At 52.1% G+C, this 23,368-nt stretch overlaps 3 protein-coding genes and 1 long non-coding RNA gene across 4 annotated transcripts in view; all 4 read left to right on the forward strand.

The window, feature by feature from the left end:
• Positions 1–3,528, forward strand: part of FLNC (filamin C) — a gene marked incomplete at its 5' end in the record, with an annotated part of 23,811 nt that extends 20,283 nt beyond the window's left edge. Inside the window, 3 exons of the mRNA XM_083366580.1 lie at positions 263–481; positions 1,794–2,003; positions 3,198–3,528. Coding sequence (XP_083222706.1) covers positions 263–481; positions 1,794–2,003; positions 3,198–3,385 — 617 coding nt within the window. The 3' untranslated portion in view covers positions 3,386–3,528. The remainder of the gene's footprint in view (positions 1–262; positions 482–1,793; positions 2,004–3,197) is intronic.
• LOC310642465 overlaps positions 1–23,368 on the forward strand; it is a 477,812-nt gene that overhangs the window by 209,023 nt on the left and 245,421 nt on the right. The window lies entirely within an intron of this gene.
• Positions 8,817–14,214, forward strand: ATP6V1F (ATPase H+ transporting V1 subunit F). The gene is made up of 2 exons (XM_083366187.1): positions 8,817–9,032; positions 12,503–14,214. The coding sequence occupies exons 1-2, from the start codon at positions 8,875–8,877 to the stop codon at positions 12,702–12,704; spliced, it is 360 nt and encodes a 119-aa protein (XP_083222313.1). The 5' UTR covers positions 8,817–8,874; the 3' UTR covers positions 12,705–14,214.
• Positions 16,462–19,293, forward strand: SPMIP1 (sperm microtubule inner protein 1). Its single transcript, XM_083366156.1, has 2 exons — positions 16,462–17,224; positions 18,764–19,293. Exons 1-2 carry the CDS (start codon positions 16,753–16,755, stop codon positions 18,871–18,873), a joined length of 582 nt encoding a protein of 193 aa, XP_083222282.1. The 5' UTR covers positions 16,462–16,752; the 3' UTR covers positions 18,874–19,293.

The raw sequence follows: 23,368 nt of genomic DNA on the forward strand, positions 1-23,368 counted from the left end.
ATGTTGAGGACTGCCTGTAACATCCTGGTGCGCCTTCCAAGGGATTTGGCGGCTTTCGGGGCGCAGGGATTGCCTGCCAACACCCCGAATCCTTCCCAGAAAAGTTCTTTATGTGGGATCATGGGATCCGAACCCAGAGCAGACAGACGCTTCCTCGGCTTTTACGGGGACCTTCCCGAAATAATTTTGAAAAACGGGCGAGGCAGCCAGTCCCGGGAGCGAGAGAGGCGGCCTGGCTAATCCCCGGCCTTCTTCATGGCAGGGGTCTCCTCCGAGTTCATTGTGAAGACCCGGAACGCCGGCTCCGGGGCCCTTTCGGTCACCATCGACGGGCCCTCCAAGGTGCAGATGGACTGCCAGGAGAGCGCCGAGGGCCACCGGGTCACCTACATGCCGATGGCGCCTGGCAGCTACCTCATCTCCATCAAGTACGGGGGTCCCCAGCACATCGTCGGCAGCCCCTTCAAAGCCAAGGTGACGGGTGAGTGAAGTCGGCTGGCTGGGTTTTCTGGGCCCTGTGGGGAGAAGCCTGACCCCTCTCCGCCAGCATTCCCACAACCCCAGGCTCGGTTCGGGGGTGGAGGCATTCAGTCTATGCTCGGAGGAACCCTGCTTCGCATGTCCGGTCTTGGACGCAGCCGGGGTGAGTCTCCGATAAATTACTTGAATATCACGCGATCAGCATCAAGTAGATCAATAGCCATTTGGGTCTAGTTGGTAGGCTTCTAGGCTGGACACCTGGAGAATGGGAGTTCTAGTTCTGCCTTAGGCGTGAAAGGCGGATGGGTGACTTTGGGCCAAAAACAAGGAGACGATGAGTTCTAGTTCTGTCTTAGCCATGAAAGCTAACTAGGGGACTTTGGATCAGTCGCCAGGAGACGGTGAGTTCTAGTTCCACCTTAGGTGTGAAAGGCAGATGGGTGACTTTTTAGGCCAATCGCCAGGAGACGGTGAGTTCTAGTTCCACCTTAGGTGTGAAAGGCAGATGGGTGACTTTTTAGGCCAATCGCCAGGAGACGGTGAGTTCTAGTTCTGCCTTAGCTATGAAAGCCGGCTGGGTGACTTTGGGCTAATCAACGAGGAGGTGAGTTCTAGTTCCACCTTAGCCATGAAAGTCAACAAGGTGGCTTTGGGTCAGTCGCCAGGAGACGTGAGTTCTACTTCCCCCTTAAGCCCAAAAGCCACTGGGTGACTTTGGGCCAGTCCCTCTCTCTCAGCCCTACCCACCTTACAGGGTTGTTGTTGTTGGGCGAATAACCGGTGTGCTGGATACGCTCGCCCTCCTTGAGCTATTTGTAAATCCAGTAAAGGCCGGATACGAACCAATCAATCCAAATAAACTAAAATAAACGCACGCCGGTTGCCGAGCGCCTGAATGTTGATCACGTGACCCCCCCCCCCGGGATGCCGCAGCGGTCATACGTGCACGTAGCGGCTGTAAGTCCCTTGTTTGAGTGCCCTTGTGACTCGAAACGCTCACTAAAGCGAACGGCTGTAATCTGAGGACTATTTATAAAACACGCCTCGGTTCCAAGAAGTTGATTCCGGTCTCCGTCAGAGAGCCCTTTGTAACAGTTCTGTCCTTCGTCTCCAAGATACAAAAGCTTCTGCCCTCCCCTCCTCTGACGACGCCCCTACGAGGTAGGCCGGAGGGCCTTAGATTCCCCTGGATTCTCCAGCCGCTCTTCGAGGGTGGGTAGGTGGGTGGGTGCAGGACTCACCTGGAGGCACCCCTCCCTGTGAAGACAGCCACGGGTGACGGTTCCCCCCCTCCCTTCTCTCCGCCCCGCCAGGTCCCCGCTTGTCCGGCGGGCACAGCCTGCACGAGACGTCCACGGTGCTGGTGGAGACGGTCACCAAGGCCACCTCCTCGGTGGGGGGCAGCTACAGCGCCCTGCCCACGTTCTCCTCGGATGCCAGCAAGGTGGTCGCCCGAGGCCCTGGCCTCACCAAGGCCTTCGTAGGGCAGAAGAACACCTTCACGGTGGACTGCAGCAAGGCAGGTGGGTACCCTGGGGGGCCGGGCCGGCACGACGGAGCATGGGAGAAACCTGGGGAAACGGGGTCTTCAGAACGTCCCATCCGGGTCACCAGTTTTTCCAAAAGGTCGTCAACTCGGGGCCATCCCTGATCCCGCCATCATTAGTAGCGGAGCCCAAAATTTCAGCCAAACGAGACATTAAGTGGGTTTTTTGCCCTGCTTCGTGGCCTCCCTTCCCACGCTCGTTAAGAGAATCCCTGCGGCTGTTCAGTTAGCAACACGGACATTAAGTGAATCCGGATTCCCCCCCCTTGACTTTGCTGGACAGGAGGTCGCAAAAGGGGATCGCATAATACACACACACACACACACACACACACACACACACATCCTGAGACGCTGCAAGCGTCATAAATGTGAGCCAGTTGCTGAGCGTCTGAATTTCGATCAGGTGACCGTGTGGGATGCTGCAACAGTCGTAAGTGTGAGAAATGGTCACCAGTCACTTTTTCCGGGGCCGTTGCAACTTTGAACGGTCACTAAGTGAACACTTGTCGGCGCAGAACTACCAGTGTTGGACAGCCGTTTGTTTGAAATGCTATAGGGTTTCCTGCTTGAGCAGGGGTTGGACTAGAAGACCTCCAAGGTCCCCTCCAACTCTGTTATTCTGATAGCATATCTATGATAGATATCATATATGATATACATATATATATGTGTGTGTGTGTGTGTGTATCAAGGGACGCGGTGGCTCAGTGGGTTAGGACGCTGAGCTTGTCGATCAGAAGGTCGGCAGTTTGGCGGGTCGAATCCTGGGGTGCCGCGTAGCAGAGTGAGCGCCTGTTACTCATCCCAGCTTCTGCCAACCTAGCAGTTCAAAAGCACGTAAAAATGCAAGTAGAAAAATAGGGACCACTCCGGTGGGAAGGTAACAGCGTTCCGTGCGCCTTTGGCATCTAGTCATGTCGGCCACATGACCACGGAGTGGTCTTCGGACAAATGCTGGCTCTTCAGCTTTGAAACGGAGATGAGCACCGGCCCCTAGAGTCGGAAACGACTAGCACGCATGTGCGGGGGAACCTTTACCTTGACTTTTTATATATGTATCATATATATCATATATCATATATCAGACAGCCACTGGCAGGGGTTAGACTAGGAGACCCCCGAGGTCCCTTCCTCCTCGGTGACGGTGCCATTCTGTGATTCCTTGCAGGCACCAACATGCTGATGGTGGGGGTCCACGGGCCCAAGACCCCCTGCGACGAGGTCTACGTCAAGCACATGGGCAACCGGGTCTACAGCGTGACCTACACCGTCAAGGAGAAGGGCGACTACATCCTCATTGTGAAGTGGGGGGACGAGGGCGTGCCCGGCAGCCCCTACCAAGTCAGCGTGCCCTAGGCGGGGGCTGGAGCCCACCCGCCCCCTCGGCCCCACCCGCCCCTGCCCAGGACTGGCACCCTCCACGCAGGGGGGCGAGGGAGAGGCGCAACCGGGGGGACAATCGCTTGCCTCCTCCTCCAGTTGGACTTTGGCTTTTGAGGAGCTCTCTGGGCGGACGGGGATGGGGAGGGGGAAAGGGGAGAGGGGGGTGGGGTGGGAGGGGGAAGCCGCTTGAGCTGGTGAAGGGGGGGGTCCCCAGCGAGGCCGGACTGGGAAGGAGAAGAGGAAGGGAAGTCGTAGTAGGGACGGAGGGACGCTTGTGAGAGTTTTCCCCCCTGCGTGGCTCTAATTTGGATTCGCCCCAAACCACAGCCACACAAGGGGCTAGTCCTCAGCCTGCCCCGGGGTTGATCTTAAAAGACCTTTTACCTGGCCTTTACTTGGGAGAAAGAGACTTTGCCTACTGGAAAAAGTGAGGTAGTAAGAAGCAGCGAAGGAGTAAGGCTCCCAAACTCCAGCCAAATTTGAGGAGAGGGCTGGGGGGAGGGGGGAGGGCGATCCTGCCCTTCCCCCTCGATGGGCAACAGAGGTATGGAGGGTGCGAAGAGGGGAGAAAAAAAATAAGTGCGAGTGTGGGTCCTGGAAAGGGGATCCCAAATGCAATCTTCCCAGCGACCTTTCTGAGTGCGTCCTGTTTAAGATTGTGGGGTGCTTTGGATTCGAATCCGACCCCTGCTTTCCTGAAACAGAGCAACGGCCTGGGACTTTTTAAAGCCGCTGCCTCTTTTCCTGGATTCCCGGGGAAAAGAGGCGGCTGCTTTAAAAGGCGCCAAGGGGAGACCGCGACACAACTGCCAGGAATCAGACCCGAAGCATTAGGGCAGGGGTAGGCAACCTCGGCTCTTTTATGACTCGTGGACTTCAACTCCCAGAATTCCTGAGCCAGCATAGCTGGCTCAGGAATTCTGGGAGTTGAAGTCCACGAGTCATAAAAGAGCCGAGGTTGCCGACCCCTGCTAGGGCATAACTCTTTCCTGGGTGTGTGTGTTTGTGTGTGTGTGTCGTCTTCCCACACCGTCAGTCCCGTTCTGCTTCACTGTGAAGGGGGTAGCTCAGGCCAAAGAGATTTGTGTGTGTGTGTGTGTGTGTGTTTGTGTGTTTTTTAAGAAAAGGAGGAAGGGAAAAAAAATATTTAAAAAGTAGGGGAAAGGGGAACACGGCTCTTGCAAGGCCCTGGTGGGCAGGGGGGGGGGCTTTTTTTCCTCCCTCTCTCTCTCTTTCTCTTTTTTTTTAAAAAAAAAAGTAAAATGTTTGAGGTTGTGTGTGTTCACTGGGGCTGGGATGGCGTTACCACTAGTAATAGATGTGGCGAAGTCACAGCAGCGGCCTTGCACCCAGCCGACCTGCCCCTCAGCAATAAAGTTGACTTGCTTTTAAAAATCAGCGTCGTGGTTTTTGCCTGACTGTTGGTTTTTTTGGGGGGGAGGGGGAGTAAAGCCCTCCCCCCAAAGTTTTTTCCCCCTAGGCTCCTTTTCCAACCATTGGTGGTCGGTTGGTTTTTTTAGCACTGATGACGTTCCCTAGTTGGGTCATGAAACGTCTGCGAGAAAACAACCAAACTCAGAGCGCACCAAGGACCCCACAGTCCTCCTCTTCCTCCTCCTCCTCCGCAAACATCACTCCCTTCCAGTACTGATGATGTTCCCTAGTAGGGTCATGAAACGTCTGCAAGAAAACAAGTTAAGTTCAGAGAGCACCAAGGACCCCACAGTCCTTCCTCCTCCTCCTTCGGAAACATCACTCCCTTCCAGCACTAATGATGTTACCTAGTTGGGTCATGAAACGCCTGCAAGAAAACCACCCAGCTCAGAGAGCACCAGGGACCCCACAATAATGCTTCTCCTCTTTTCTGCAAAAAAACCCTTCCTGTTTAGCACTGAAGATGTTACCTAGTTGGGTCATGAAACGTCTGCAAGAAACCAACCCAAACTGCTCCTTTTGGTGCCCCAAACTGGATGCCATATTCCAAGTGTGGCCTTACCAAGGCCTTGTAAAGCAGTAGTAGCACTTCACGTGATCTGGATTCTATCCCTCTGTCGATGCAGCCTAGCACTGTGTTGGCTTTTTTGGCTGCTGCCATACACAACTGGCTCCTATTTAAGAGATTGTCCACTAGGACTCCGAGATCCCTCTCACAGTTGCTACTGTTGAGCAAGGTACCACCTATACTGTACCTGTGCATTTGGTTTTTCTTGCCTAAATGTAGAATCTTACTGTTTTGACCACTGAATTTCATTTTGTTGGATAGGGCCCCGTGTTCGAGTCTGTCAAGAACCTTCTTTATCTTAAGCCTATCTTCTGAGGTGTTGGCTATTCCTGCCAGCGTGGTTTAGAATAGGTTAACAGTTGAAAGGGACCTTGTAGGTCATCTAGTCCAAACCCCTCCCCCCCCCCGCCACTGCCCAAGCAGAAGACCGCCTACACCATTTTCAGACAAATGGCTGCCCGATCTCCTCGTATGATAGTGATGATTATTGCGTAGTAGGTTTCGTAGGCAATGACCAGACTGGTGGGGTACAATGGTGTTTATTAAGTCAGAACAGAAATGGTCAAAAACCAGCAAATGCCTGCAATTTATACTTTCCACCACTAGGGCGTCAGCCAATCGCTCGCTCCCGCCCGAACTTGAATTCTTGAAGTTTCCCTCCAAAATAGTTGGAGGTGCGTTAGTTTCACAACACATTAACATTAGTTCTTAATACATAACATCCCTCCCCCCAAGGATAGTTGTTATCCTTTGCTCGATCAAGGCATGTCATCCTTAAGGTAGACCGGGGGGTCTGCAGATTCGGCCAGACCGACGTAATGTCATTTGGGAGTCCTGTTCAACTGGATGATCGTCCATCCCTGGTTGACCTGTGACATGATGGCCATTTAGGTCACCTGATGGGAGAGGCGGTTCCACGACCTGTGGTACCTCTGTTTATTGTGCACTTGTAGTCTGCACAGATGCGAACGTCTCCATTTGGCTTCACTGTGGGGTCACTATGGGAGTCTCCCACTGGCTACTGTGCACAGGTTGGAGCATTCCCTGCTGCACCAGTTTGTCAAGTTCCGCGTCAATCTTGGGCTTTAGTGCGAAGGGCACTCTGCGCGGATTGGAGTGACTGCTGGATCAAGATTGAGTGAAATGGGCGCCCCTCTGTATTGTCACAACTCTGTGCTGAAAACGTCAGCGTATTGTTGGCCTACGGCTGCCAGGTCAGCTGTTTGCATGCGATGGATGCCCGTTACACGGATGCCCAGGGCTTCGAACCAGTCCAGTCCAATGAGGCTGGTGCGCTGTCCATCTACGACCACAATGCTGAGGGGACCTTCAAACGCCTTGAACTTAACTCTGTGGCTTCCCCCCTTACGGGAAACTGGCAATTCTGGAAGTCCGTTACTACGAGGCTGGATGGCTTGAGCAGATGTTGCCCTTTGCCTTGTCTGCAAATGTAATCAAAAGTCTCGTGTGAGACGATTGACAGAGCTGACCCAGTGTCTAGCTCCATGGAGCAAGCCTAATTTGGAGTTTTAACATCTCCTTGAGGGGGGCGTTGGGCTCCCGTTTGTTGGATACTTCGTCTCCCTGAGCAGTATCCAACCCTGTTCTGCCCTGGGGCCTATTTCCCTTTCTGCTGTGGAGCCGCAGTTCGTGTTTCTCCTTGACGACCTCTACAGACTCTGGTGATGTGCCCTTGCTTCCCACAGGCATGGCAGACAGCTGTGCGAAATCTGCACTCTGCCCTTTTATGCTGTCTCCCGCAGCTGGCGCAGTTCTGTGGAGACGTTGTTTGCTCTGTTGAGTGTTGCCATCTGGGTGGCGCTCCCTGCAGCCGATCCATCTCATCGTCATCATCGGTCTCCCCCGGTCTGTCTGCGGTCTCGTGGTGGATCACCGTGGGGCTGGTGTGTGTTTTTGGTGGCCAGAGAGCCTTGCTCCTCCGGCAGCCTCATCCGCCATGACTTCCTTCAAAGCGTCTTGGAAGGTCACTTTTTCCATGGCAAATAGGCGCTGCCATAGCTCTCGATTCAGCAAGCCACAAACGAGTCTGTCTCTGAGGCAGTCTTCCAGATCTGGAAACTCACAGTTGTGTGACGCTTGTCGAAGGGCAGCCACGAACTCTGCTACCGATTCTCCGGACCTCTGCTCTCGTCACTCGAAAACATGGCGCCAAGCGATTATGGAGAGTTTCGGCTCAAAGTGTTCTTTCAACCTCCTCTTGAAGTCTGCGTAGGTCACCGACTCAACGCTTGCCGGTGCCACCAGGTTTTCTGCGATGTCGAACGTCGCTTGCCCGCACACACAAAGTAGGGTTGCCGCTTTCAGGCTATTGTCTGTGATCTGGTTTGCCCATAGGTAGGTGTCCACTCGGGAGACGTAAGAGCTCCACTGCTCCGGATGGGTGATGTGCCATTCCGTGTTTGGCCATTCCAGACCTTCTGTGAGATCCTGGTTACTGTCTTTGCTGCTGCTGCGGCAGGAGCTGTGTTCCCTTTTGATCCCGGGGACGGATCCCTCAGGATCTCTGTGCCTCCAGTGTGTCTTACTGGCAGGCAGGGTGGGGACATGGTCCCACCAGGGCTCTGTGCCTGGTCTGACACCCAGTGACTTCAGCCCGTTAGCCTGCATCAGCTCTCTTCCTGCAGAATCCCACCTTCGTCGCCACTATTGTGTAGTGGGTTTCGTAGGCAATGACCAGACCAGTGTGGTACAACAGCGTTTACTATGTCAGAACAAAAATTGAACTGAAAACTAGCAAATGCCTTCAATTTATACTTTCCGCCTCTAGGGCGTCAGCCAATCACAATGTTAGCTTGCTCCTGCCCGAACTTGAATCCTTGAAGTTTCCCTCCAAAACAGTTGGAGATACTAGTTTCACAACACATTAAGATTAGTTCTTAATACATAAGGATGATGATGATGATGATGAACAAATGGCTGACTGTTCCAATCCTTGCAAGATAACTAATGGGGAGAAAAAAGAAAGGCATCCGCGGAACCCGTACTTCCACAGCCACACGTGCATCTTCATTTTCCTATCTCTATAATTCTGATGGCTTCATAGGGCAGTGGTAGGCAACCTCGGCTCTTTTATGACTCATGGACTTCAACTCCCAGAATCCCTGCGTCAGCTATGCTGACTCAGGAATTCTGGGAGTTGAAGTCCATGAGTCATAAAAGAGCCGAGGTTGCCTACCCCTGTCATAGGGGTTTCTTTTCAACAACGCATGCGCCGAGACAACAACACATTGCACCCTCGAACAACTCTTCCTGTTCTATCTCTATGATTCCGATGGGCAGGGAGGCGGCTTCTTTTCAACGACGCATGCGCCGAGGTAGGAAGACGGTCCTTCGAACACTGCGCCTGCGCGTTTCGGCGCGCTATAAGCTTGCTACGGCGCCTGCGCGAGGGGAAAGTCAGCTGGCTTTGCTCGCTGTTCCGCCAGTCCTTGGCGCGGTCATGGCGGGCCGGGGGAAGCTGATCGCCGTTCTGGGCGACGAGGACACGGTGACCGGCTTTCTGCTGGGCGGCGTGGGCGAGCTGGACAAGCACCGGCGCCCGAACTTCCTGGTGGTGGAGAAGGAAACGGCGCTGGCCGAGATCGAGGAGGCCTTTCGGTGAGGAAGGAGGAGGGGGGTGGCGAAGGAGGGAGAAGAGCCGGGAGGCGGTTGCCGGGGAAACGGGAAGGACCATTGCGCTCTGAAAACGGGGAGGGGGTGGCGCCGCTACATTTGGGAAGGGACCATTGCCTTTCATGGGGGGAGTTTGGATGAAACCAGGCCAATGTAATTCGGCAGGGCGGAAGAGACCACCGACTCTTCGGCGGGGGTGTCGCGGAAAACGTCAGGGTAAACCATTCCAGGCTGTGGGGGGGGGAGCAATGCTTGTTTAATGGGGGTTATTTTAACGGGGGGGAAGAGAAGGAATTAAATGGCGGGGGAGAATTGGGAAGACATGATGGATTGAGTAAAAAGAGGAAGAGCCGTTCCTGGATGTAGGTAATCCTTGCATTAACGACCACACTGGAGGAAGACAGTTGTTAAGTGAGTTTTGCCCCGTTTTACGACCTCCTGTGTTCCCGTCGTTAAGTGAATCGCTGCAGTTAAGCTAGCAGCCTGGTGGTTCAGGGAATCCGGCTTCCCCGTTGACTTTGCTTGTCCGAAGGTCGCAAAAGGGGAATGGCATGACCCCAGGAGGCTGCGACCGTCGTAAGTATGAGTCAGTTGCCCGTGCTGATGGCGTGACCACGGGGAGGCTGCCACGGGCGTAAGTGTGAAAAACGGCCGTAAGTCACATTTGTCAGTCCCGAACAATCACTACAAGAACCATTGTAAGTCGGTTAGAGCAGGGGCCTTCAAGCTTGGCCCTTTGATGACTTGTGGACTTCAACTCCCAGAATTCCTCAGCCAGGCACGCGTGCCTGGCTGAGGAATTCTGGGAGTTGAAGTCCACAAGTCATCAAAGGGCTTAAGTTTGAAGACCCCTGAGTTAGAGCCACTAATTCTCATGAGGTTAAAGGAGGCGGAAGGGGCTACACCTTCAGACCTGCCATTTCCTCTTATTAGAGCTTTGCAGTCTAAATGCAGCTCTGACTTACATGGGGTTGGTCTACCTCGCAGGGCTGACGCCGGGCTCTTGGGGTGGGCTTTTGCTACCTAGCAGCCTTCGAACGACCCACAATTCGGATCCAGACTTCCGTGGCTAATCGGGATGCCTCTTAAGTTAGTTGCACCCAATTTTTACTGCCGTTTTGCTGGGGTTATTGAAACTGCAGCTCTTAAGCCAATCATGCGGTCGTTAAGTGAATCCGGCTCTCTCCTCCCCCACCCACCCACACATTGACTTTGCTTCTCGGAAGCCGGCTGGAAGGGTCGCAAGTGGGGACCACGTGACCCTGGGACGCTTCAAGCATTGTAAATACGTGCCGGTTGCAACGGTGGGGAATGCTGTGGCGGTCCTAAGTGTGAGGACGACTCCTAAGCGACTTTTGTTTGAGTTGCAACTTCAAACAGTTGCTAAACAGAACGGTTGCAAAAACGAGGACTGCCTGCATTGGCATTTCCTGACCGTGAGGACAATTAACCGGTGGAACTGCTGGCCTCCAGAAGTTGCGGGTGCTCCATCACTGGAGGTTTTTAAGAAGAGACTGGACGGACACTAGTCTGAAATGGTGCAGGGCTTTCTGCCCGAGCAGGGGGTTGGTCTAGATGACCTCCGAGGTCCCTTCCGACTCTTGTTGTTCTGTTAATCAGTGGAACAACCTGCCTCCAGAGTTTGTGGGTGCTCCATCACTGGAGGCTCCTAAAAAAAGATTGGGCAGCCATTATTTGTCTGAAATTGTATAAGAGTTTCCTCCTTGAGCAGGGGGTTGGTCTAGAAGACCTCCAAGGTCCCTTCCGGCTCTGTTCATTCTGTTACAGTATTTCTAAATGCTTGAGTGAGAATAGAATCACTTGATTGTCACTTTAAATCCGCACTAATCGGCATACGTTAACATGAAATTTCCTTGCGTGTAGCTCTCAGTGGGTCACCACCTGCCAATGTACACTAAATATGACCAAAAGAAGTTGCACGTACCCGCATGTATTCTGTGACCCAGAGAAACGACACAAGTCTAGTCCCAATGTGTACGTGTGTGTACCTGGCGAGAAAAATGAATCTTGCGAGTTTGCCAGAGGGATGCCATAGGGAGCAAAGCACTTGTGGGTTTCTGGGCGGTCCCTAACCCTGAAATTTCCTCGCTTGTTGGGTTTGCTGATCCTGGTTAGAACTGGCCAGCATGCTCCTGTAGCCACCTCTTTGCAAAATCTGAGAAGGCCTTGGCTTCAGCCGGTGCTTTGTTTGCCCACAAACACAAAAGTCCAGCGTTGGCTGCTTTGTGCCGGTCTCGGTTTGCCTTGGAAGGAGCATCTGCCGTTGTCCTCCGTGACCTCGAGGGAGCAGGAGATTCAAAGGAGGCAGGATTCGGCCCCTGCCCCGCCTTGGTGCGTGTTGAGTAGTTTCCTTCTTCTCCAGTTCAGGAAATTCCCCATTTGCTCTTCGGAGGACCTCTGTGGGCCGTGCAGGTATCTTGCTTTTAAGTTCAGAAGCAATAATTACGTCACGGTTTCTCAACCTCGGCCACTTTAAGATGGGGTGGCTGGGAAACCCTGGGAGTTTTAGTCCGCACGTGTGGCTGAGGTTGAAAAACCCTGAATTGTTTTGGGAACAGTTGTGTTAGCAAGCAGCCGCTGTGTGAACTCAGCAGCTGCTTCCCAGAATCATTTTTACGGTGTCTTCTTCCCGCAGAAGATAAAGTCTTGTCTTTGGTTCGTTTTGATCTCGTTCATTATGTTTTGTTCCCATAATCTGTCAGCCAAGAGTCACCCTGTAGTAGAGGGAGCCCTAGTACGGTAGTAGAGGGAGCCCCAGTAGTAGCCCCAGTAGTAGAGGGTGCCCTAGTAATTGCCCTAGTAGTAGAGGGAGCCCCAGTAGTAGAAGGAGCCCTAGTCATTGCTCTAATAGTAGAGGAAGCCCCAGTAGTAGGAGGGAGAGCTTCAAGGAGTTTGTGGAGTCCCAGTAGTAGCCCCAGTAGTAGAGGGAACCCCAGAGAGCTGATGGAGTAGCCCCAGTAGTAGATGGAGCTCCAGTAGTAGCCCCAATAGTAAAGGGAGCCCCAATTGTAGCTCCAGTAGTAGAGGGAGCCCCAGTAATTGCCCTAGTAGTAGAGGAAGCCCCAGGAGTAGAGGGAGCCGAAGTAATTGCCCTAGTAGTAGAGAAAGCCCCAATAGTAGCCCCAGTAGTAGGTGAAGCCCCAAGGAGTTTGCGGAGTCCCACTAGTAGCCTCGGTAGTAGGGGCAGCCCCAAAGAGCTGATGGAGTAGCCCCAGTAGTAGATGGAGCTCCAGTAGTGGCCCCAATAGTAAAGGGAACCCCAATAGTAGCTCCAGTAGTAGAGGGAGCCCTAGTAGTTGCTCTAGTAGTAGAGGGAGCCCCAGTAGTAGAAGGTGAAGTTGCCCCAGTGGGAGCCCCACTAGCAGCGGTGGGGGGGGCGCCCCCGAGAGCCGACCCCTTGTAACTCCTCTGCCCCGCTTCCCCTCCACCTGCAGGGGCTTCCTGGCCCGCGAGGACATCGGCATCATCCTCATCAACCAGTTCATTGCGGAGATGATCCGCCACGTCATTGACACGCACACTAAGTCGCTGCCCGCCGTGCTGGAGATCCCGTCCAAGGAGCACCCCTACGACGCCTCCAAGGATTCCATCCTACGCCGGGCCAAGGGCATGTTCACCGCCGAAGACTTGCGATAGGCGGCCCGGAGAGTCCACTCCCGACCCGGGCCGACTTCTACTACTACGCGGTGGTGACCTCTTCCTCTGCCTCTCCTCGTGTTGCCTTCCGGTCCTTCGCCACCTGCTCCTCGTCGTGCAGAGGACCGAGTCTGCGTCGGAGAGTTCTTCGGCCCTTTTTGAGCATCCAGGCCAGGGGTAGGCCACCTTGGCTCTTTGATAACTTCTGGACTTCAACTCCCAGAATTCCTGAGCCAGCCACGCTGAGGGGAAAGGGAGAGGTTTCCAAGCTGAGCCGTGCCGGCTGAGGAATTCTGGGAGTTGAAGTCCACGAGTCATCAAAGAGCCAGGTTTGAAGACCCCTGCTCTAGAGATACTTCAGCTCAACTCCTCTGCTGCTTCTCCCTCACTTCCTACTTCCTTCTATTTAAGCCCTTTCCTTGAGGATGCAACCCAAAAAATGGGTTTGGAGTTAAGATGGGATATCCTGGCTTGATGCCTTGGAGAAGCTGGTCTGTCTGTTTCCTAGAGTGCAATTCCCAAACATCTGTCTCCCCGAGGATTTACAATCCAGATGAAAATGGTTCCAGATTTTTGCCTCCCTTCCAAAGGGAGTTCTGTTCCTGAGGGCAGAGGTTGTCCCCTTGACCGTTTGTCGGCTAGAAGGACGTTCTCCTCCGATGAGCCACTTTGATGTGTGCGTGTGGACTTCAACTCCCAGAACACCTCAGCCAGCAGGGTTCTAAGTATGGCTGGCTAGGGGATTCTGGGAGTTGAAGTCCATACATCTTCAAGTGGTTAAGGTTGAAGTTCCACAATCCCAAGTCGGTATTTCTCAAACCGTAGCCACTTGAGGATGCGTGGACTTCAACTCCCAGAAGGCCCTAGGCAGCGGGGTTCTGAGGCTTGGCTAGCTGGGGAATTCTGGGAGTTGAAGTGCATAAGTCTTCCAAGTGGCCACGGTTGAAGTTCCGCCCTCCAGTTTAGTGTTTCTCAACGTCAGCCCACTCTAAGACTTGTGGGTTTCAAGGCTGGCTGGGGAATTCTGGGAGTTGAAGTCCATGCCTCTTAAAGTGGCCGACTTGAGGAACCCTGGCCTAGGGCAGGGGTAGGCAACCTCGGCTCTTTAATGATTCATGGACTTCAACTCCCAGGAATTCTAGGGGCTTCACATGGCCCGTCTGGGGGTCTAGGCCCCCAAACTGGGAGAGTCCGATCCCCTTTTCCACCCCTACACTGCCTACAGAGTGATATCTAATAGCAGTTGCAATGTCTGGTGTCTTGGAAGCAACCTTGTCTGTTAAATGGAAGCAAGTTTGTTAATGGAAGCAACCTGGTCTGTTAATGGAAGCAACCTGGTCTGTTAATGGAAGCAACCTGGTCTGTTAATGGAAGCAACCTGGTCTGTTAATGGAAGCAACCTGGTCTGTTAATGGAAGCAACCTGGTCTGTTAATGGAAGCAACCTGGTCTGTTAATGGAAGCAAGCTTGTTGTCCCTGGGAGAAGTGAATAAAACTGATTTCTCTTTGATTTCGGTCTTTTGAGTGCTCAACTCGGGTGAAGTGGGAGGCGATTCAGATAAAGGGTGTTTGTGTTTCTGACTCTGCAAGCTATTTTCAGCCCTGGCTGGTGTGGGCTCACTCTTTCCCTGCAATCTCCCCCCTGGGGAAGTGGCGGGTGCCAGTCCTTGCACGCGCCGGTGGGTCACTTCCTCTCACGCTGACGTGGCCGACTCGGTCTGTGTTCTTCGGTTGGTACGATGGATCGTGGTTGGCCTGCGGTTCACGGAGGTCTTAAATGACAAAGTAATTCAGGCTTCAAGCATTGATGCTCTTTTAATTTAATTAATTTAATTTTTAATTTTAATTTTAATTTAATTTTAATTTTCTTGGTTAGTTCAATTCATAAGCTGCCCGAGTCATTCAGAGGGGATCTAGGATGAAGGATTTTCTTTCTTTCTTTCTTTCTTTCTTTCTTTCTTTCTTTCTTTCTTTCTTTCTTTCTTTCTTTCTTTCTTTCCTTCTTTCTTCTTTCTTCTTTCTTTCTTTCTTTCTTTCTTTCTTTCTTTCTTTCTTTCTTTCCTTTCCTTCCTTCCTTCCTTTCTTTCTTTCTTTCTTTCTTTCTTTCTTTCTTTCTTTCTTTCTTTCTTTCTTTCTTTCTTCTTTCTTTCTTTCCTTTCTTCTTTCTTTCTCTTTCTTTCTTTCTTTCTTTCTTTCTTTCTTTCCTTTCTTTCTTTCTTTCTTTCTTTCTTTCTTTCTTTCTTTCTTTCTTTCTTTCTTTCTTTCTTTCTTTCCTTCCTTCCTTCCTTCCTTCCTTCCTTCCTTCTCTTTCTTTCTTTCTTTCTTTCTTTCTTTCTTTTTCTTTCTCTCTTTTTCCTTTTTTTCTTCTTTTTTCTTCAAAATACATTTTCATTTACTTTAAGCACATTTTTCTTTCTCATTTCTTTTTCCTTTTTTCTTCGAAATAAATTTTCATTTATTTTAAGCACATTTTCTTTCTTTCTTTTTCTTTCCTTCCTTTCCTGTTTCCTTTTTTCTTCGAAATAAATTTTCATTTATTTTAAGCACATTTTTCTTTCTTTTCTTACTTTCTTTCCTTTTTTCTTCAAAATAAATTTTTATTTTAATTCCTTCCTTCCTTCCTTCCTTCCTTCCTTCCTTCCTTCCTTCCTTCCTTCCTTCCTTCCTTCCTTCCTTCTCTTTTTTCTTCTTAAAAGGGCCAAGGGTGGAGATCCTGCTAGCTGAGGATTTCTGGGAGTTGAAGGCCATAAACCTGACAAGTTTGAAGACCCCTGGTTTAGAACATAGAATAACAGGATTGGAAGGGATCTTGGAAGACCTTCTAGTCCAATGATGGTGAACCTTTTAGAGACCGAATGCCCAAACTACAACCCAAAACCCACTTATGTATCGTCGGGTGCCTGGTGGGCGTGGCCCACTGGGTGGGTGTGGCCCATTGGGTGGGTGTGGCTGCAGTGGTAACAGCAGACTGGGTGGGACTAAAACATTCAATCAATTAATTCCAACTTTGCGAGATCTTTTTTGTTCCCGCAAGAAGTTGAAATTCATTGATTGATTGAACCTTTTTTTTTTTTGCACCCGGCGGCAGAGGCCTGAAGCGAAAAGGTTTTATAAAAGCCAGCTGAAGGCCTAGGACTGGGGCGACGATGGACGTGACCACAGAGAGGGCTCTGCGTGCCACCTATGGCACACGTCCCATAGGTATGCCACAATGGACTTAGGGTTAGGTCACCATGAACTCATAGAACAAAATGGACATCGCCAACAAATTCAGAATACTTGGGTATGGTTAGGAGGGCACTGACTTTTCTAGCCTGCCCTATCTATGTTTCCTGGTAAAATACATGGGAAAATCCCATTGGAGGAAAATTCCACTGAAAGTTAGGGTTAGCTCACCATAAACTCATAGAGCAAAATGGACATCATTTTTTTAATTTATTTTTTGCACACGGTGGTGGAGGCCTAATGCGAAAAGGTTTTATAAAACCCAGCTGAAGGCCTAGGACTGGGGCGACGGCGCGCGTGCCCACAGAGAGGGCTCTGTGTGCCACCTGTGCCACGCTTGCCACAGGTTCGCCACCACGGTTGTAGTGTAACCCGCTGCTCCACCAGGAGACCCTGTATCCTTCCAGAAGAAGGCTTCTCTTGTCTTGGCTACCAACCATGGGAAATGGCCTGAGCCAATTCAGGGGACCGGTGGGGATGGGGAGGCCATGGTTTTGGGCCCTCCAGGTTGAGATTCTCCGGGTGGCTGGTCTCTTTGGTCTCCCTCCTGGAGGAGGAGGAGGAGGAGGAGGGCGAGGTGACCTCACAAGAGGCTGTGACTGCAGCTGTGAAGTAGCAGCAGCTCACCCAATTTGATGGCCCCCACTGCAGACCCCCAGGAACATCTAACTCCCACCCTTACAGCTGTGAGGAAGACCTGCCGGCGGCTTGTCTCTATGCCGCAACGAGAAGAGGGCTTCGGAAGGGAAGCTGGCATCTGTGCTCCCGGTCAGACAGGTCTCGTGGGTAGCCGGTCAGGGCCAGGCTCTCGTCCCGCTCCGCCATGGCGCGTCCGCTCAACATGGACACGCTTCAGCAGAACTTCTGGAAGGAAGAATACCAGAAGGAGATCATGTTGCGCTTCGCCTGGCACCAGAAGTACGGCGCCCTGGTCAAAGCCAAGCAGGAGAGCTTGCGGGAACGGCGCAAGAAGGCAGAGGACACCACCCTCCGCCTGCCCTCCATCCGCCCCCCGCCCCCGGTTAAACCCAGCTCCCCACCACCACCACCCCCTCCACCCCCGCCCAAGCCGGTCCAGCTGCTGGCCCGGGAACGTGACCTAACCGGATTGGACAGGGCCCTCTTGGAGATGGAGATGAAGCCGGCTCCTCGCGAAGTGCGCAACCTTCTCTACGAGGGAATCTCCCACGAGGACGAGGGGCGTTTCCGCTACTTGAAGATGCGCTGCCTCGTCCCGCCGGAGGAGAAGTACACGTTCCCCATCACCACCAACTTCACCTACGGCTGGCAGATGGGTGAGTGGGCGGGTGGGCAGGAAGGACGGGGAAGGGGGCGAGGGTGCCCACGGGGATGCGTGTAAGTGGACCGTGGGGAGGAACTGTCCGGAGGCAACAAGGATGCAGCTTGTTGAGAAAATCACGATCCGGCCTTTAGGCAGGAAAAAAAAACAACACACACACACACAGAGGGAGAACAGGTTGGCATGCGGCTCGCAAAATGAAATTTAATGGGGAAAACAGAAATTAAGGTTCTACATTTAGGTCAGAAAAACCAAATGGGCTTGTACAGAGTAGGTGGTACCTTGCTCAATAGTAGCAACTGCGAGAGGGATCTTCAACTCCCAGAATTCCTGGCTGGCTGGGGCTAATGGACGAGCACTTAAATCTGAGCCAGCCGTGTGCGGCATCAGCCAAAAAGGCCAGCACAGTGGTCGGCTGCATTAACAGAGGGACAGAATCAAGATCACGTGATGGGTTAATACCACTTTACAAGGCCTTGGTAAGGCCACACTTGGAATCCTGCATCCGGTTTTGGTCACCACGAAGTAAAAAAGATGTCGAGACTCTAGAAAGAGTCCAGAGAAGAGCAACAAAGATGATCAGGGGATTGGAGGCTAAAACATATGAAGAATTGGGTAGGTCTAGTTCACGGGTAGGCAACCTCGGCTCTTTTAGGACTCGTGGACTTCCAACTCCCAGAATTCCTGAGCCAGTATAGCTGGCTCAGGAATTCTGGGAGTTGAAGTCCACGAGTCCTAAAAGAGCAAAGCTGGCTCAGGAATTCTGGGAGTTGAAGTCCACGAGCCCTAAAAGAGCCAAGCTGGCTCAGGAATTCTGGGAGTTGAAGTCCACAGGCCCTAAAAGAGCCAAGCTGGCTCAGGAATTCTGGGAGTTGAAGTCCACGAGCCCTAAAAGAGCCAAGCTGGCTCAGGAATTCTGGGAGTTGAAGTCCACGAGCCCTAAAAGAGCCAAGCTGGCTCAGGAATTCTGGGAGTTGAAGTCCACAGGCCCTAAAAGAGCCAAGCTGGCTCAGGAATTCTGGGAGTTGAAGTCCACGAGCCCTAAAAGAGCCAAGCTGGCTCAGGAATTCTGGGAGTTGAAGTCCACGAGCCCTAAAAGAGCCAAGCTGGCTCAGGAATTCTGGGAGTTGAAGTCCACAAGTCCTAAAAGAGCCAAGCTGGCTCAGGAATTCTGGGAGTTGAAGTCCACGAGCCTTAAAAGAGCCAAGCTGGCTCAGGAATTCTGGGAGTTGAAGTCCACGAGTCCTAAAAGAGCCAAGCTGGCTCAGGAATTCTGGGAGTTGAAGTCCACGAGCCTTAAAAGAGCCAAGCTGGCTCAGGAATTCTGGGAGTTGAAGTCCACGAGTCCTAAAAGAGCCAAGCTGGCTCAGGAATTCTGGGAGTTGAAGTCCACGGGCCCTAAAAGAGCCAAGGTTGCCTACCCCTGACCTAAGGTCTCTCAGGCCCGCTTTTGGGAAGGACTTTCCCCTCAAAGAAGCCACACAGCTCCCTTGTCTTCTTTTCCTCCCCTCATATCCCCCTTTGTGTCTTCCAGGGAAAATGGCCGCCTTCCACGTGGCCCCCACAGCCAAGACCCGCACCGACAGCTTCTTCCGAAAGAATGGCGCCTTCTCTCTGCTGCACCCTCGCGACGTGGCCCTCTGAGGGCCAGCTCCACAAAAACCAAGACTATTAGATTACTTTGGCGCCAGTCTCCTTCCTTGGCCAGGATCTAATGTGGCTTCAGGATGATCTAGTCTAGAACCGTCCATCCGGGCAGGGCCGGTTTGGACAATGGAAAGAAAGGCGTCGCGTAGCTCTCTCTTACTATCTTGGGGAGGTCTGTGACTCACTTAACAACCGTCCTCCTGGGCAAGGGGAATTCTGGCGCCAAGGGGTAGCATCATACTATTAGGGCAGGGTTAGGCAACCTTGGCTCTTTTATGACTCGTGGACTTCAACTCCCAGAATTCCTGGCTGGCTGGGGCAGGGTTAGGCAACCTGGGCTCTTTTATGACTCGTGGACTTCAACTCCCAGAATTCCTGAGCCAGTCATGCTGAGGAGAAAGGGAGAGGTTTCCAAGCAGAGCTGTACTGGCTCAGGAATTCTGGGAGTTGAAGTCCACAAGTCATAAAAGAGCCAAGGCTGCCTACCCCTGTATTAGGGCCTCCAGGTGTATACCGGTAGACGTCATTCAATGGGATTCAAAACTCGTCTTTTGGGGTTTCATTCCATGAGCCCTGCGTTTTTAGACAACGGCAGTGCAAACATTATTGGGCGTGGGTGGGACAGCAAGTCCTCAACTTATGACCACAATTGAGCCCAAAATTTCTGTCGCTAAGTGGGTTAGTTGAGTTTTGCTCTGTTTTACGACTTTCCTCGCCACAGTTGTGAAGTGAATCGTTGCGGTTGTAAAGTTAGCAACACGATTGTTAAGTGAAGCTGACTTCCCCTGTTGGACTTTGCTTGTCAGGTCGCAAAAGGGGATCATGTGACACACACCCCCCCCCCCTGGATGCTGCAACCGTCACAAATGTGAGTCAGTTGCTGAGCGTCTGAATTTTGATCCCTTGACCACGGGGGAGGCTGTGACAGTCGTTAAGTTGTTGCCTATTTGGGTCATGAAACATTTGCAAGAAAACCACCAGGCTCAGAGAGCACCAAGGACCCCACGGTCCTCCTCCTCCTTCAACCCCACTCCCTTCCAGCACTGATGATGGAACACAGTTGGGTCATGAAATGTCTGCAAGGAAACCACCAAACTCACAGAGCATCAAATACCACACAGTCGTCCTCCTCCTCCCACTTATTCTTCTTTGGGAATCATATGGGAGGTGTGAGACAGGGCATCCATCTTCACTTGATCTTCAGGGGATGCTGAAGGACCGAGGTTTGCCCTCTGCTGAAGCTCCTCTGTCTGCCTCAGCATGAGGTTCTCCTCCCTGGGGGCCACCAGTGGGTCCAGCAGCTCCTTGAACTTCAGGGTGTTCCTGCGGGAGGGAGAAAGAAAGAGATGGGGCAAGAATGGCTTCCAAGGGGTTGAGGGACACAACACTGGGGCAGGAGCTGCCCAGAATACACCGGTTATCAGTTAAGTTGGAAACTTAAGGACAAACTAGTCAAGGAGAGAAGCAACCTAGAACGAAGGAGAAATTTCCTGACAGTGGAACAACTTGCCTCCAACACTGGAAGTTTTTAAATACAGAGATTGGCCAACCATTTGTCTGAAACGGTATAGGGTTTCTTGCCTGAGCAGGGGGTTGGACTAGATGACCTCCCAGGTGCCTTCCAACTCTGTTCTTCTATATTCTATCCCGTATATCTTTTTGTACACAGTTGACGTCTAACGTGTCACTTCGTAGACTGTGTTCTACCAAAGACAAAGTCTTCCCCGCCCCTTACAGCAGGCCTGGGGAATGATGGCCCTTTTAGGACTTGTGGACTTCAAGTCCCAGAATTTCTGAGCCCTCCATGCTGGTTCAGGAATTCTGGGAGTTGAAGTCCACAAGTCATAAGGGGGCCATCGTTCCCCACCCCTGCCTTACGGGGAGATATGAAGGAAAGACCCTGTCAAGGGGGGGTCCTCTCTTGAATCTGGGTCAGTGGAATTGGGAGGGGCTGAGGAAAGAACCCATGACACAGCCAGAGATTCACACACACACACACACACACACACCCCTCTACCTCTCTCTCTTGGACTGCATGATGTAGGTCCGTTCTCGCTTGACCTTCTCCAGGTGGGACCTGACAGCCATTTTCTGCCCAGCTTCATCCTGTCAAAAGAGAGAGTCCGAGGATTAGTCACCTCTGGCCACCCGTGGGTGCAAAGAGTAGCCCTCTCTGGGAAGGGGGCCGCCGGCTCCTTTGGCCCTGGTCCTGCTCCTGGGTGTGGCGAAAATCAGTTCTTAAAGGAGGAGTGGGAGTTTTACTCAGTTCCACTTCATAAAGAGAGAGATAAGACGGAGGCTTGCTATCTCATTGGAAGAAGCCCATAGATTAGCCATGGGGAGTGTTTTTTTCTTTGGGGCTCTGAATTCCCAAAGATGATGAAATGACTTCGGGGGAACCAGCAAGCTGAGAGAGCACCAAGGACCCCCACAACCATCCTCCTCCTCCTCCTCCTCGCACTGATGTTTCCTAGTCAAGTCATGAAACATCTGCAAGAAAACATCCAAGCTCAGAAATGCCAAGGACCCCACAATTTTCCTCCTCCTCCTCTTCCTCCTCCTCCTCCTCCTCCTCCTCCCTTCTAGCCCTGATGATGTTCCCTAGTTGGATCATGAAACGTCTGCAAGGAAACCACCCAGCTCAGAGAGCACCAGGGACCCCACAGTCCTCCTCCTCCTCCTCCTCAAACCCCACCTCCTTTCTAGCCTTGATAATGTGACCTAGTTGGGTCATGAAATGTCTCCAAGAAAACAACCAAACTCAGAGAGCACCAAGGACCCCACAGTCATCTCCTCTTCCTCTCCACAAACCCCCCTCCCTTCTAGCACTGATGACGTTCCCTAGTTGGGTCATGAAACGTCTGCAAGGAAACCACCCAGCTCAGAGAGCACCAGGGACCCCACAGTTCTTCTCCTTCCTTCCTTCCTTCCTTCCTTCCTTCCTTCCTTCCTTCCTTCCTTCCTTCCTTCCTTCCTTCCTTCCTTCCTTCCTTCCTTCTCCTTTCCACTCCTTTCTAGCCCTGATGATGTTCCCAAGTTGAGTCATGAAATGTGTGCAAGGAAACCACCAAGCTCAGAAAGCCCCAAGGACCCCACAGTCCTTCTTCTCCTTCCTTCCTTCCTTCCTTCCTTCCTTCCTTCCTTCCTTCCTTCCTTCCTTCCTTCCTTCCTTCCTTCTCCTTTCCACTCCCTCCTAGCACTGATGATGTTCCCTAGTTGGGTCATGAAACGTCTGCAAGGAAACCACCCAGCTCAGAAACTCCAAGGACCCCACAATTCAACCCTGAGGTACAAATATCCCCTTCTATTAGTAATTAATTAATTTCTTGGGTGTGCTAGCAATACCACACACACGCACACACACACACGACCCAAACATCTTGAGCAAATTCCCCGCTGTAAAGTCTTCTGTTCAGCTCTGAAGACCTTGGCTTCTCTTCCTCCCTTCTCCCGCAGGAGTTAATTTTTATTACCTCCGTAATTTGACCCCACGGGAAAATCCATACCTGGCCTTGGGAGGCTGGCGATGCCCAGGGCCATCGGTCTGCTGGACCATCTCCCAGCAGGTCCTCCTTGGACCTCCGACGTTTGGCTATGGAGAGTCGTTCCTGGAACTTAGAGAGAGGAAGGCCTTTCTCTCCATGTCGCTTTCCGCACGTTTTGGGGGCATAATCGTGTTCCGAGGGGGCAGCTGATGCCGTCCCAAAAGCTTCTGTAAACAAAGCCCCCCCAGCCCCCCCCAAACCTCTAGAACAGGGGTTTTCAAACGGTGGCACGCGTACCACTTATGGTACTTTAGAACGTGGCAGGTGGTACACAACCGTCCTAGAGTAGTGTACCACCGGAGGGGAATGAGTTGAAGTGACCTAAGCCTGAGGGAGAGGCAGCTGGAGCTGCAGGACTGTCGGGGCTGGGCTGAGGAATACTGGGAGTTGAAGTTCACAAGTCTTAAAAGTGCCACGTTTGAAGACACCCCCCCTGAGCTAGCCAGTCGTGGTGCATATGAATAAACACAGATAAATTCAACATATATTTGTCAGTGCAAAGGGGAAGCAGTGCAGCAAAGGAACAGCCACCGGAGAAATGAAAATTGGTACTTTTTTTTGTTTACTTTTTCCCTACAGTTTGTAATAGTTTCTAGAACAAAATGCACAAATACAAAAGCAAACAGTAGGACACAGTGGGGAGGGGGAAAAGTGTGGGGGGAAGTGAGGGGGAGAAGGGAAAAAGAACAGACTTCCTCTGTTGCGGTAGAAGGAAGCATTAACATTGAACCTCAGCTTTTTACTTTTCCATAAAAGTCAAGGTAAAGTTTCCCCCGCACGTGCGTGCTAGTCGTTTCCGACTCTAGGGGCCGGTGCTCATCTCCGTTTCAAAGCCGAAGAGCCAGCGTTTGTCCGAGGACGTCTCCGTGGTCATGTGGCCGGCATGACTAGACGCCAAAGGCGCACGGAGCGCTGTTACCTTCCCACCGGAGCGGTCCCTATTTTTC

The sequence above is a fragment of the Vipera ursinii genome, assembly GCF_947247035.1.
Source record: "Vipera ursinii genome assembly, chromosome: 6".
NCBI classification, from domain to species: Eukaryota; Metazoa; Chordata; class Lepidosauria; order Squamata; family Viperidae; genus Vipera; species Vipera ursinii.

Bases quoted from the DNA above. Each gene is read 5' to 3' on its own strand.
- ATP6V1F (XM_083366187.1), top strand. From the start codon at position 8,875: ATGGCGGGCCGGGGGAAGCTGATCGCCGTTCTGGGCGACGAGGACACG. The intron at 9,033-12,502 runs GTGAGGAAGGAG...CTCCACCTGCAG, and splicing joins GAGATCGAGGAGGCCTTTCG to GGGCTTCCTGGCCCGCGAGG.
- SPMIP1 (XM_083366156.1), top strand. From the start codon at position 16,753: ATGGCGCGTCCGCTCAACATGGACACGCTTCAGCAGAACTTCTGGAAG. The intron at 17,225-18,763 runs GTGAGTGGGCGG...TGTGTCTTCCAG, and splicing joins CACCTACGGCTGGCAGATGG to GGAAAATGGCCGCCTTCCAC.